General features: G+C 41.8%; 1 protein-coding gene across 1 annotated transcript; it reads left to right on the forward strand.

The window, feature by feature from the left end:
- Positions 1–183: 183 nt before the first annotated feature.
- Positions 184–13,824, forward strand: LOC149088263 (MFS-type transporter SLC18B1-like). Its single transcript, XM_089252834.1, has 13 exons — positions 184–376; positions 1,447–1,542; positions 1,677–1,750; positions 1,831–1,978; positions 4,022–4,090; positions 4,180–4,270; positions 5,716–5,885; positions 7,835–7,933; positions 8,027–8,118; positions 9,786–9,881; positions 12,302–12,376; positions 12,508–12,601; positions 13,279–13,824. Exons 1-13 carry the CDS (start codon positions 197–199, stop codon positions 13,621–13,623), a joined length of 1,629 nt encoding a protein of 542 aa, XP_089108960.1. The 5' UTR covers positions 184–196; the 3' UTR covers positions 13,624–13,824.
- Positions 13,825–14,690: the final 866 nt, after the last annotated feature.

Here is a 14,690-nt window from a genome sequence, read left to right on the forward strand (position 1 = left end):
AATAGAGGAGGTAGTTAGGGGTATCATTTCAACTCCCTTTTGTTCCGAAATCTGTGAAGCGTGTGCAAAGCGTCAATCAGATCGAATTCACCGAATCCGGGGTCGAGTTTTTGTTTTGATACCTACAGGGTCCAGTCCGGCGTTGGTATTGTACATGCATCGTTTATCTCTAGTCTCGCTCAACCTATTTTGGTCGATGGGTCTCCTTCACCGCAGTGCAGACAGCAGCAGCAGGAGAACTGTTATACCGACGACGTCGTGTTCACCTTCCTGGCCGATTTGTAGGCGGCAGTGGTTACTATTGCTGACCTTATGGACTGGGATATTCTGCAACTATGCTTGCTACTCCATCATAGCTCCGTTTTTCCCGCGTCTGGTGAGTGAGTCGGAAAATAATTATTACTGTAGTAGGATGACCCTATTTTCCGGTAATTATGGTCATCCTGACTTATTTTTATGAAAATTTCCCGTTCTTCAACGAAGTCCACGCAAATTTTAATTATTGACTGGCATCAAGAATTAAAATTATTTCCTCACCTTATTAATTATATTTGGATAGTTATGACTGAAAAAATCATCCTCGAATGAATGTTTTAAATGTTCGAAAACATTAAAATGTTTTTATGTTTCTACGTTCTTTTAATGAATTACATTTCAATCCACTGCGAGTACCCGCCATTTGGCAATTTTTCCAGTGATTTCAGTCAAAAATTATCATTTTGCTTACTTTTGGCTTCATGTTTGGCGACAATTAGCGGTTTTTGGAATTTTTAAAGGTTATACGTGGGATCGTTATAGACGGGATCGACTTGAACAATCCCAAACAATATCAATCGATGCACAGTTGAATATTAAAGCATCAATAGAGACGTATAAATTTTAATTCTCATACTTGATAAAATGTAAATAAAAAGGTGAAATCACACAGTGTTATTGTGCACGTATGTCCGACTCAAAAGTAGGTCCGGCTTATTATTTTGTATCTAATCTTTTTTCGACTTCATATCCCTAAAAGCAACCCACAACAAAATAAAGATTACAAAAATTAGGAATTTAATTCAATTTTTAAAAATTATTCCCGCAGAGAAATATTCCACTGAATTTCTGCGCTGTCACAGTGAAATCGGCGCTTTTTTAACATTGATTCCTATCGGGAACTTCCTGCACCTGTCCCTCAAAGTGATACTGATTACGCGAGAGAAATTTAAACGTTTTATATCAATAATTTAAATTATCAATAGAAAAAGAATATTGCGGTATCGTTGGGAGTTCTAGAACCCGCTTGAAGACTTTTTTCCTTCGTAAGAAAAGAAATGAAGAGCGGTCATTGGTGAATATTCTTGAAGCGGTTTTTTTAAACCCGCTTTTTCTATTTCCCATGTAAACGGGGCTTATGGTAGAACGCGTTTTCGTTTTATCATTAACAACTGATGAACTTCATTTCAGGCAAGGGAAAAAGGTTTGAGCGCTGAAGAATACTCTCTGGTCTTTGGAGCGTACAGTTTCTCTCAGATCTTGTTCAGCTGCATTGCCGGAAAATGCGTACGTATTACGTATACCTTTGATTCAGCATTAGGCAGACTAATTTTTTCGTACATGCAGTATGCATTTGTCGATCGTTCGCCATATTAAAGAAAGATTATACATATAATGATGCATGAACTTTTCTCTTGTAGCTTATGGCGACGAGTACGAGATTCGTGATCGTGTCCAGCCTTTTTCTCACGGGTGGATCGACGATACTCTTTGGGTGAGTTTGAGCTTACTATTTCGAATATGACGCAGCCAAGAAACATCGATATATTGATGTCCATTACTATTTGTTTGCAGCTGTATGGAAATGTGTCCGGGAGGTACGGTGTTCTTCGCTCTGTGTTGCTGCATAAGGTTCGTCGAAGGGGCGGGATTCGCTGCTTACCTCACTAGTTCGTTGGCCACTGTCATACGCACGTTCCCTGCTCATCCAGGTTATTATGTTGTGAGTATCATAAAGATCTCATCATTTTCCAGAGTTATATCAATCTCCTGAAAAAAAAAAAGCAACAACATAATACTGACATCACACATTCATTCAAAGATGACGGATGAGTCAGCCTAATATTTCAATATTTCAAGGAGTTCTGATTGCACCCTTAATTGGATTGTTTCAGATGAAGCCATAAGTGTCAGATCCTGAGGCCGCATGAGCCACCCAATATACATAGTGTGGGGGGGGGGGGGGATCTCAACTTCCCTAATAATACAAATACAAATACAACACCACAACAGGCAAAATGCCCAACGAGGTGGCTGATAATTCATGAATATGCAATGCAACACGCCCCCTAGGCCATCGGAATCTTTGGATCCCTTATATTCGGACATCATGAAACTCTATACCAAGCGTGCTCAAACTTTTGAAGAGTGCAGGCCACTTCATTGGTTTGAAAACGTGTCGTGGGACACATAAGTGATCTGTCAATGTGCCATGGGCCACTTACGATATCTGTCAATGTGCCATGGGCCACTTACGATATCTGTCAATGTGCCATGGGCCACTTACGATATCTGTCAATGTGCCATGGGCCACTTAAGGGATATGGAAATGTGCCACTCAAATGATCTGAAACAGCGCCCCAGGTCACTTAAGTGATCTGTAAATGTGCCATGATCTAGTTGATGTTAAGTGATCTAGTTGAGAAGCGAGTAGGGACCGGGACGGATCACTTAAAGCTCATGCTCCGATCTGCCGTGGCTTCTTCCCGAAGTGAAATAGGGCGGTGGATAAGTATCTAGTTGTATGTTTCGCGTGTGTACCGATATTCTACGATTACACTCTTTTTTTCAGTGAAGGGCCCTATTCAGCCAATCACGGCACTTCTTGGTTTACGATAATTCCCACTATCGTAATATCGCATGATCTGTTATGCGTTCGGTCGCAAGGCTTCGTTATTAACATTATAAGTTCGATTAACAAGCTGTATGCCATACAAACATTGTTTACTTTAATTCGCGTAAGGGAAAAATGGAAATTCCTTTGTTAATGGTAGCCAGTGATGAAGGTAGTAGTTAGTGGTTCTTAGTTAGTTTCTACGTCATGAAATAAAATTTTTGATAAATTTCATGCATGGCCCCCCACATCCTGTAGCGGGGCCCCTCGGTCAGACTTTCAACGGGCCCCTTCTGTAGCTAATTTATAGCGTGAAAAAGCAAAAAAATTATGATAATTATCCCGGGCCCCAGATGTGGGGAGCCATGATTTCATGAATATATGCGGTATAGGCTCGGCATGATTTTTCTGTTACCTTTGCACCCTTCATGACTCCCCTTAGGGGTGAAATTTCGAAAAACCACTTTTTACTTAGTCTTTACATGTTGAAATAAAACTTCTGACCGAATTTCATGACTAGATTCTGCGGTTTCGGATTTGCGTGAGTTCTTTATGTAACCTTTGAACTCTCTTTCGAACCCCTTAGGGGTCGAATTTCGAAAAACCCCTTCTTAGTGAGCGTTTACGTCATAAAATAAAACTATTAACCAAATTTCATGTTTATAGCATCAGCGGTTTTGGCTCGGCGATGATGAATCAGTCAGGACATATGTTATTTTACAAAACCACTTATATATGTATAGCCTGAGATTTCAAACTTCCCCTGGCGGCAGTTGTAATCGACAGAAGTTGGTCTTCTAGCTTCGAAGTACGAAGGTGAGCCGGTCCCCATTTAAAAGGTCTCTCAATAGAGGGCAGGCTCTTTCACGATACTAACAAAACACGAAAATTTAGGCATCTGCCACTTTCTCTTCAAAATATAAAAGACAGTTTGCAGCATCAGTAAAGCACGAAACACGCATAACGCCGACGTCATAAATAAATACGCCAGGGCTTCCCGACACGTACAAATTCGTTAGAAATTCTCCCCATGCTAATATTTATATGGTATATGTTAATAAGTATATATATGTAGGGTATAGTAGTAGTAGTTATATTGATATTACACAAAGAATGAAAAAACTGATTAAAAATGTTCTATTTCCTTTATAGGGTCTCACAGAGACCGTTGTAACCGTAGCCATGATCAGCGGACCTCCGCTGGGAAGTTTCTTGTATACGGTAAGAATCGAAAGTATATATACTTCGAGTTGAGTACATTCTGTTTTGTCCGTTCCAATTTCTTACGGAAGTGTTGTTTTACCATTTAGGTTGGCGGTTACTACACGCCATTCGTGTCGATAGGGGTCATCGTGCTTGCTTCGTGCGCCCTCTCTTTCGCGATCATTTCTGATGATGGAGGTATGTACGTACGTTCAATAGAGGTAGAATAATTTGTTAGGAATTTTTTTTTTTTGGATCAGAAAAAAAATTGACCCTATCATGAGGTCCTTTCCTATAAAATGGTCTTACGCGGAGTTTTCATTGTAGTAATATTTCATTTCATCATTGTTTCGTCTATTCACAAAAGAAACACTGTACAGGGTGTCCGGGCTAGAAGTATCCAAAATTAAAAGCTTATATTGAGAGAACTACACACGTTTAGTTAAGAAAGTGCTGCACCATCGCTGCACCCACTCTTTTCGCGGAAGTTGGGCGCTGACTGTCAGCATGCGGAAGCCTTGGTCGGCTGAAGTTGGCTTTCTGGGGGGTGGGGGGGTTCCAACCTCAAGGCATGAATGCGGGCCTATCTACCATTTAAAAACATGTCTCTCCACAGAGAGTAGGCCGACCGCATTTAAAAACAAAAGTCGAAGTTTCACGTTAGGCACACAATATATACACGGCATATAAGGGTGGGTCAAATGAAACGGAGCATTTCTAATAATAATTTGTAATTTTTGTACGAGTGTGGCGAAACTTTGTGAAGTGGTAGAGCGGGAGGTAAGGAAGGCAACCCTAACTGGAATGTGGTCGCGCTGTATCACGTGATATGTGATGATGGTCGACCGACAGTATCTTCCAACAGGCAATTAGTGGTTTTTCATCTGTGTCTGCAGAATGTTTGTGAGTCAAAAAGAGCAACGTGGTGTTATTCGTTTTTTAGTGGCAGAAAGAGTATGAGTTTGCGAAATGCATCGGTGAACGTGCACTGTCATTGACTCTTGCGCTGAACTGGCGCAAGTGTTCCCGCGAGGGACGGGAGTCTATGAATGATGATACGCGACCTGGTCAGTCACCTCGTCATCACGACGTTTTGATGAAAGAAGTCGACCAGATAATCCACCTAAACAGACAACGCACAATAAGGGACATCTGCAAGAAAGCGAAGTGCGTTTTGGTTTCGTTCATGCCATCATTAGAGAGAAACTCCACTACAAGAAAGTGAGTGCACAGCAGATCAGGCAGCACCACCAGAACACGAAACAAGCATAATTCAAAAAACATAAATTCGTTAAGGCTTTACATACACACACACGCAACACGTTCTTGCATGTACTGCTTCGTCAGAAATTCGGTACGAGATGTATGTACACTTTATACATATACGCGGTTGATTTAACAACTCCCCAAAGGCTACTAAGGCTCTTTGTGAGCGATCGAGTACCGTTTGGACATCTGCAGTGTCCCTAAAAGTCCCCGCTCACATTGATCTTTATTGACCTGCAGAATAAACTTGAGTTGTTATCCATTTTCTATGCAAATTAAATTTATAAGTAATCATGTATGATTCTCTCAATATAAGCCGTTACTTTTGGATATTTTCAGTCCGGACAGCTTGTACATGTATTTTTCTGTATTTTCAGTCGACCATGGTAACAGTAAAGGTCGTTCAGGAAGACGTTCGGCCGTAACGATCCGAGAATTCGCAGCCGTGTTACGTATGAGAGCCGGAATTGCGACATTGAGCTGCGTTACGTGCAACGTAACTGCGGACGCCTTCGTGCTCATTTCTCTCAGTGATCACCTCCGACAGGTACGAATATATTCTCCTCAACCAACAAAATTATTGGTCCATTCATCAGCGATTCACAAGTTAACAATCAGACATTTGCAAACTTTGAATGTAAATTCCAACGAAACTCAATTCAAACAACCTCGTAAACAACCTTCAATCTGTTATTTACGAGGTGCTCACTAAAACTTGATTCGTACTCCCCTGCGTGCTCTATTGTATTAATAAGAAGACAGCTCTGAAAGAGAAGAAACACCTATCTTGAGAATAAACATTTTTCCGCTCAGCAACAGCTAATGCCGTACAATGGGAAGAAGTTATTAAAGGTCACCTCAACATGTTCTGGATCCCCATTTCTACCTGGCTCAAAATACCAGCCTACTAATTCACATACTTTTTGAAAATCATTGCGCCAGCCACCAGATCTCATTATCATGGAGCTCCATATGCACCCAATGAGCTGGGGGTGGGGATACATCAAGAGATCTTGGGGTTGCACTTCTTCCTTCTCCCATTTAGAAATGAATGGGGAGAGGGGGATGAGTCAATTTGGTGTTTCAAGGAGCTCTATTTCATTAGGGAGTATGGTGTTGACTTTACAAGAAGGTGCTTCGATGTTCACACCATGGCCGCTCACAAGGGTGGGGCTGACAAGGCTCCAGCCCGGGGATCCGACACGATTATCATCAATTTTTTTTCACGCTATAAATTCAGAATAGAAGGGCCTTGTTGATAGTTGTGGAGGGCCACGAGTGACACTCATTCATTCACGGACACGGTGATTCCGCACCAAAGGCTGGACGGATTCTCGGTCTTTTCAGGGATCTCGGAAATTCTTCCCCCCCCCCCATAAATTCAAGGAGACTTTCCATAGTTTTCGATCGGTTGAGTGATCATAGTGACAGAATCTCATCGCGAGGACCCGGGTTCGAACCCCACCGTCGCTACAGTGGTGGTCGGCTGAAGTTGACATTCTGTGGTTCCCAACTTCGAGGTGCAAATGCGGCCCGATCACCCCGTTAAAAAGTCTCGCCTCAGAGAGAGCAACAGGCCTACAATGGCACAATTATTCTATCATTACAGGCTCATTTCACTCATAGTTAGAAAAATTGATGGCGGATGGCGGCACCGTACATAACAAGCATTGCATAGAAAGAAATTTCACGTCAGGTTCACATCTCGTATACTCCAATGTGCACCAATTTTTTAAAAGTTCCGCAGAGGAATGTGAACGAGGTGCATGTATGGTTTAGTAGAAGTAGTAAGGCTGTGTGATAGTTTAGCATTTACCATCTTCATTTCAGAAGGGTGAAGAATATTGGGGAAATATACTAATGCCTATTTTGTGTCAAAAACTAAATATACTCATTATGCAGGAAAAGAATTACTTAAAGGTAAAATGAACAACTATAGAGCTCCAGTTATAGGGGGTGGGAAATAATTTCAGATTAGACAGATGGCAGCACCAGCAAGAACACGAATCAAGCCCAACTCTCACAACATAAATACGTTAGAGACCAAGTGCAGTACCTCGAGCACACATTCTGGCATGCGCCGATTCATTATAAATTCCGCATATGAACGTGCATGTGCAGTTAAGTAACAGTATAGTAGTTGAGGTTGTAGGCGTTGAACATTGAGGGACTGGACTCATTCCGCTTCACATAAGGCTGTATAGATGGCTCAGAATACAACAGCTTTAATTATAGGAACCATCATTAGCCCACACAAAGCAGTGGGGGGGGGGGGAGATTCTAACCCCGAGATTATAGCGTTATTTTGCAGGAAAAAACGTAACAACCCCCTTCCCCTTCGAGAAAATCCTGCGTATAGGCATGGTGTTTCCGCAGAGAACAGTATATTGTAATATATCCGTTGGTTTTTGTCATTCCTTTCTTCAGCATGTTTATATTCACACACACTGTGAGAAATTTGATACTTAATTTACATTCTTATTTCTACGGTTTCAGTTCAACCTTCGCCCGATGGAAATGGGCGGCATCTATCTCTGCCTTTTCTTATCCTATGGCTTAAGCTCCCCTGCAGCAGGTCGATTAGCCGATAGAGCCGTAAGTTCTTCCAAGTTGGAACTTTATATTGTAACTGATTCATGTCGTCCTGATTTGTTTGCCAATTAAATCAAAATGTCGTTCTGCTTACAGGAGAAGGAATTCCTGCTTCAAAGCTGCGGTTGTTTTTCGGTCGCCGTGGCCTTCTCCTTGATAGGACCAGGGTCTTTCCTCCCATGGAAACCGTAAGAATTCGTATCCGATATAGAAATTTGACCCGAAATTGATTGATCTGATGAATTTGTAGATATGAGGGGTGTCCCAAACAAGGTAGTTTATTATTGCTGTACCAAGCCATGTTGGCGCTTATTCGGATTGAAATTAGGTATGGTTTAGACCAGGGGTTCTCAACATGCAGCCATATGGTTCACGAATGCGAGCCCCGGTCTCTCATTTAAAAAAGTCTCTCCGCAGAGAACAGGTAGTCCTACAACACGGTACTGACGTAACATGAAAATTCAAAAGCATTTACCATCTTTCACTAAAAATATGGAACACAGATGACACTAGCAAGTACAAAAAACAAGCAAAAGGCAGGCAACATACATATTTTAGGGTCATGCTATACATACACTCACACACGTTCCGAGATATACCGATTCGTCATAAATTCCACAGAGGAATGTGTACGAGGTGCAGGTTCGATTCAGTAGAAGCAGCCATATTTGAGTGGTCATAGTGACGGACTCGCATCGCGAGTCAAATCCGACCGTCGCCGCAGTGGTGGTCGGCTGAAGTTGGTTTTCTGCGGTTCCCAACTTCGAGGGGCGAATGCGAGCCGATCTCCCCGTTAAAAAGTCTCGCCGCTGAGACCATCAGGCCTACAACGGTATACAATTATTCATTTATTTCACTTTACTCACTATGAGTTGAGAAAAAACTCAGTTTAAAAAAATGGATTGCAGATGGCAGCACTCTACATAACAAGCATTACACAGAAACAAACTTCACGGAAGGTTCACTATACGTACAAACACATTCCAACATACACCAATTCGTTAGAAGTTCCGCTGAGGAAGATGGACGAGGTTCATGTTTGGTTTAGTAGTAGCAGCAACAGCCATATGTCATCGCACCCCCCCCCCACCCCCGCCATCTTAGGATATTCTAAGAAAGCCACGGATGAAAATCAAGTGGAAGGGAGACACAAAAAGTAGTTAAGGGGTTGGCACCACGGACGGATCTAGAGCTCGCTGTTGGGAGGGGAGATTTTTTTTTTTTTTAAACTGTAAATAAAGTAACCATACGTCCCGCACTGCCCGTATTTTCCGGGACAGTCACGATTTTTAAGTGTTTTCTGACTCTTTTTGAAAAAAAATACCCCGGTTTTTTTCCATTTTATTAGTTATTTAGTCAAAAACATTGCTACAAATAATTTTAAACGTATTTATTGAATACAATATTATCATATTCGCATTTGTCTTGGGGGGGGGGTGTGGTGATCACCCCACAGATCCGCGCCTGGGTGGATACAGCCGTGAGACATCCTTTGTGATCAGGGGCGTAACTAGAAACGAAAATTTGCTGTTTCTTAGGGCCAGTATACATTTTGGCGGTTCCCGCCCCGCCCGGTAGTTTTAAACGGAAAAAGAGTAAACTCAGCGTCCTGCCTGGTCGAGCGCCCTGAGCACCAAACTCCCTGCTTGTGCTTCAAAAACTAATGGGACTTTGTTAAAAAAAATAATTTTTTTTGGAGATTTTATCGATAGATTTCCACGTCGATTGTTCCGTTTGGGTTTTTTTTCGCAATAAATATATAAAATTACATGGAACTCTTTGATACACCCTGTATACAAAATTTATTTATTCGTTAATTGTATATTTTTCTTATTTAATTATGTGTTGCTTCCAGGAGCATCGGTCTCATCATAAGTGGCCTCTTATTGAAAGGTTTGGGAGCCGGGCCGCTCATATCATGCTCATTTTCTGCTGCACTGAGAGCCGCAAAGTAAGCAATACTTCCTCTTCCCCTAAATGCAAGAGGTGATTCTAAATTGATAAGGGGTGATACAAGACTCCTGCATAGAATGTGTGGTCGAAATCGCAATAGCAAAGGCGGTAAATAAATTCAATCATTACACTTCACTCCTGAAATATAGATGGCAGCACTGAAAAATCAGACACCACTAGATACGCACTCGGATAAGGTTCACGCTTCCTGCACTAGGTAGTAAATCGCCCATGGCGATAGACTCGAGTTGTGCTCGGTTTGAAAGAAAGTGGTTGTTTTTAGAGTGCTCAACAGCACTTCACTAAAAACATTTTTCCAACTGATTTGCTGCTATCAACCCTCGAGGGTGCATATGCAACTTCGGATTGGAGTTTAATTTTTATTGGTGCAAAGACCATCAAATGTGTTGCGCCAAACAATGATCAAACGGAAAAATGACTTGTGGTAAAATTTGCGTTACCCAGGTTGCACCACGAGAAATCCTACCACATTACAATACCCGGCACGCTCGAATGTTTGATTGCACTTATTGCAGCAAAATATATATATATATATTCTTTTGGTAAAATGCTATTGTACACTCTCCAAAAACACTTACTGCCTTTGCTATTGCGATTCCAATACACATTCTATGACCAAAAATGCTTGTTTAGGAGTCATATCACCTCTTGAAGTTTTTGTCCCATCAATTTAGAGTTGCCATTATTAAAAAAAAAAGGGTGAATTGGGATTGCATTGTGATATTCCTTAAAATTTTCATACTTATTTTCATAAGAAGGGCCGTGGAACTACACGGTGATCGTGCCGCTTGGTAAAGCGAATGATGCAGAAATTTACATCCGAACCACGAATGTTTAATCTCAGGGTCATCTCAAAAGCATCATAGGCACTAGAGCCAATTCACTGGGGTTTCACTAGTCAAAATTGCCACGAGAAATTAGTTACCCCCTAACGTACCAAGAGGTGGATAAAAAGAGGGAGAAAGTGATCGTCCCTCCCAAGAGCTATAAATGATATAAGAAAAATTGGTTCGTCCCGGAAACCGAACGGCTTTCCAGTTCTGTTCATCCTCCAAGGAATCTCTCGCTCCCGGCAAATACAGGACGATCCGATGAATTTGCACAATAAATCGCCTCTTCCGACACATTGCCTTGGATCCACGCCTGCAAGAGTATATAGTACGTATATCAAATCTTGTATTTATACGAGCGAGAGAGAAATCTAGCGTCCCGCGATTGGTCGCAATGAGTCACTTTCGAATCTGAAGTTGTCTAGCTCTGTTCGTAGCCGAAGATGCATGCCTCGGTTTCATTTGCAGCTGAAAATGCTTGCCTCCGCTTAGGCGCGGATCCAAAGGGGCACGATCGCTATTCCCAAGAGCCGAATACTAAGAGAGAATTTGTCCGTCTTGCAAAATACGGGAAGATCAAACGAACTTAAACAATTCGTCCCTCCCGGGACATCGTCCACGATCCGCGTTTGGAGGAAGAGAAACTTCTTTTTCTCGGAGAGAGAACGTAAAACTTATGTGAGCATTTCGTTCGGACCTGGGAAAGCGCATGCGTTAAGCAAGCACAACTCTGACAACACAGTTACGTTAGGGGGCACTCAATACACATTCCGGCATGTGCAGATTCGTTATTAGAAATTCCACACAGGGGTTTTTAACCTTCAGAGGCGCGGGTCGTACCAATCCACTTATAGTGAGAGACGCTTGAGCTACAGATCACGACCCAAACCAGATTCGCAGGGTTTTCACGCTATGGGTCCCAACCCAAACTAGATTTGTGAGGGCGTCCTTGAGTCATTCGGATCCACTTAATGTATTATGAATGCTCTCATTACTTCACTAATTCTAAGAGAAAAATAGTCCCATGGGTCACAAAGCTAATTTTTGGGTCGCAGCTGTAAAAAACACCTGGTCATTGGCGTACGCAGAGGGCGGGGGGGGGGAGGGGTTTGGGTTCTAACCCACCCCTCTGAGCCAAGATTATAGTGTTATTTTTTGCAGGAAAAAACGTATAACACCGACCCCAGAAGGAAAAAATCCGAAACCTCGAGAAAATTCTGCGTACGCCTATGCATCTGGTCTATACGAGGTCCATGTACGGTTTAGTAGCAGCAGCACAGTAAAAAGCCCAGTTTACATCTGCAATATTGCACACGACTTTCGCTCTTAAAAGAAACAGCAATTGGTGAAAATTCTTGGGAAAAAGTGGGTTTTTAAACAACCCCCCCCCCCCACGTATTTTTTACTATCGCACTTTTTCTACTTCCCATGTAAACGGGTTCAGGTGTTGCTCAAGGGAGATATAAATTTTCAAAAACCCCACACCACTCCCCAATTACTACCAACATTGATCATGCACTAATATTGAACATTTTGGAATAATTTTTAAACTTCAATATTATTCTAGGAAATCTGGACTACCAGATGACTTCAGAACATACAGCTTGATTTCGACTTTGGTCTCTTTCTCGATACCTTTAGGGTGAGGAGACATTTCGTATTCCTAAACGTCGAACCCATTTATGCATTCTTAAGAAATTTCTACAAGCGGCGATTTTGGTATACAGCCATAATTAACTTGAAAAAGTTTTTTTTTTGTTACATATTTTGCAGGAACTTGCTCGGTGGACTAACGACTGGAGCCCTTTGCGAAAAACTACAAATGCCTTTGGCAACTTCTCTGTATGCGGCTCTCTTCGTCATTCTAGTTAGTGTCTTTATGTTTGTGCTGTTGAAATGTGCTTCGATCGACTTTATTAGTACACTGTAGGCCAGGAGCAGATTCGGGGGGGGGGGGTGCGCGATTGCACCTCCAAGAGCCGCGAATAACAAAAATTGGTCCGTGAAATACGGGAGAGGATCTCCAATGAACCTACACAATATATCGTTACCCAGGGGATCCACACCTGTTCTAGGTATCTTTTCGTTCCCGAGGTCGCTCACGGATGTTTCTTTAACTATTGAAGTCATCCATACAGCGAACTCCCTGGGCCACTCCCTTGGCGGCTCACATGCTTGCGCACTCTTTTGGCTCCGGGCCCGATCACAGTGTTTTGGTTGCTCTTTAACCTAGTCTACTCTATAACCTGGTTTTAGTACCCTTCACACAATTTTCTTGACCACTCATTCCTCAAATTTGCCGCCCCTCCGAGCTACTTACAGCTTTACAGTCCACTTAGAGGCCCTCCCCATAAATACGTCTCTGTGTAGGCAATTCTGGGAAACTGCCGAAGAACGTCGACAAAAGCAACGGAACCGTGGGTAACAAAAAAACACCAGCTTAGGTAATCCCAAATTATTCAGAGAATTGCAGAGAGTTTTCAGTGCTGCAAAATATTTTGGTAACCCGTTTGGTATTGATAACAATTTCCTTTCTAAATGCAGGGCATTGGGTGTTTTGCGATGCACATGGCGGACAACTGGCCACCGACTTGTTTGATTCGACTTAAAGAATTGTGGTTTAAAATCACGTCGCAACAGCCCACAGCGGAAGAGAGACTGTCGAACGCGAGCCCGATCAACGAAAGGTCAATCGCAATGCTTCCGATGAAGAGACAAGTCGAACATCCATTGCTGTATCATCTCAAAGCCAAGCAGGAATCTGCATCGTCCACCTACTACTTGTTGGACAACGACGATGATAAAGACATTAGAGGCTCTTTGCGGATAACTACAGACCTGCGATACCAGGCGTATGTGAGTGACGAGGACCATACTTACTCACCTTGAGTGCAGCGAAAGTCTTAAGAGCCGATTTAACCTTTTTCATCCGCGCCCCAAAAGCAACACGATCAGCTTCACAACCCATGAATTGTATTTTTTCCAAACTAGAGAAACAAATGACGCAATAAGTGCATTTTTAACAGGACCATAAGTGCAGTTGAAAGACCCTAGGAAGCCCCTGCAAGCCTGAATAAAAAGACCCCTAAAAAATGCATAGATAAAATTTTTAACAGTTTATACAGTGTAATAAACAGAAAACTTTTTTTTTAATGTCATACGTACAATTTATTTTCTGTATTAAAATTCCTTTGTTTGAAAGAGAAGGTGGGAAAATTGTAGTTTCAGATTACCTAAAACCGGGGTGCGCAACCTCCAGCCTAATGCCAAGATGTTCTATTCAGCCAGCAAAAAGTGCTCCAGTGGAAAAGAGTAAATGCACTTAACACTACAAATGCATAGGAATAAAAATATGGGAAATTGATCCATCACTAACTATCGCCAAAAAGAAAAATTGTCAAAAAAACCCACACACCACACCCAAATAAAAGTAAATTACAGCCCAAATAATTACCTAAGGCATGTAAAGTTGCCAATAGGTATGTCCTCACTGGTGCCTGTTCTTTCAACTTTCAATCTCGTTTTTTTTTTCTTTACCGCTGAACTTTATCGCATGCCTCAAGTGGCGTGCCTTTTTTCTGTCTTCACCAATACGGCGTTTCAATTCAGATGGCGATGCAACTGTCGCAGTGGTTGCAATTTCCACATTTTAATGTGAAAATATGTGAGGGAAAATAGCTCTATGACGCGATATATAGACGAAAATCATTCTCAAAATTGCTCAACTTCGGAATAAATTAAAAATTGAATGAAGTCGTTCGTCAACTTTACCCGAATATAGTCAAGTCAAAGAAATTAAGAAAACTGTATACTTCTATTTTGCTAAGTCGTAATCTAATACGTATTTAAATAATTTTTTTCGTTCAAAATTATAGTCAGCGCAGCATTATTTTTCTCAAGTGTTTATTCATTCACCAAAGCACTAAATCCGTGGTAATAGAAGTGAAAAACTTGAA

The sequence above is a fragment of the Pholcus phalangioides genome, unplaced genomic scaffold, assembly GCF_987345545.1.
Source record: "Pholcus phalangioides strain wild (caught in Gottingen) unplaced genomic scaffold, Ppha-v1.0 ptg000003l_1, whole genome shotgun sequence".
Classification (NCBI taxonomy): Eukaryota; Metazoa; Arthropoda; class Arachnida; order Araneae; family Pholcidae; genus Pholcus; species Pholcus phalangioides.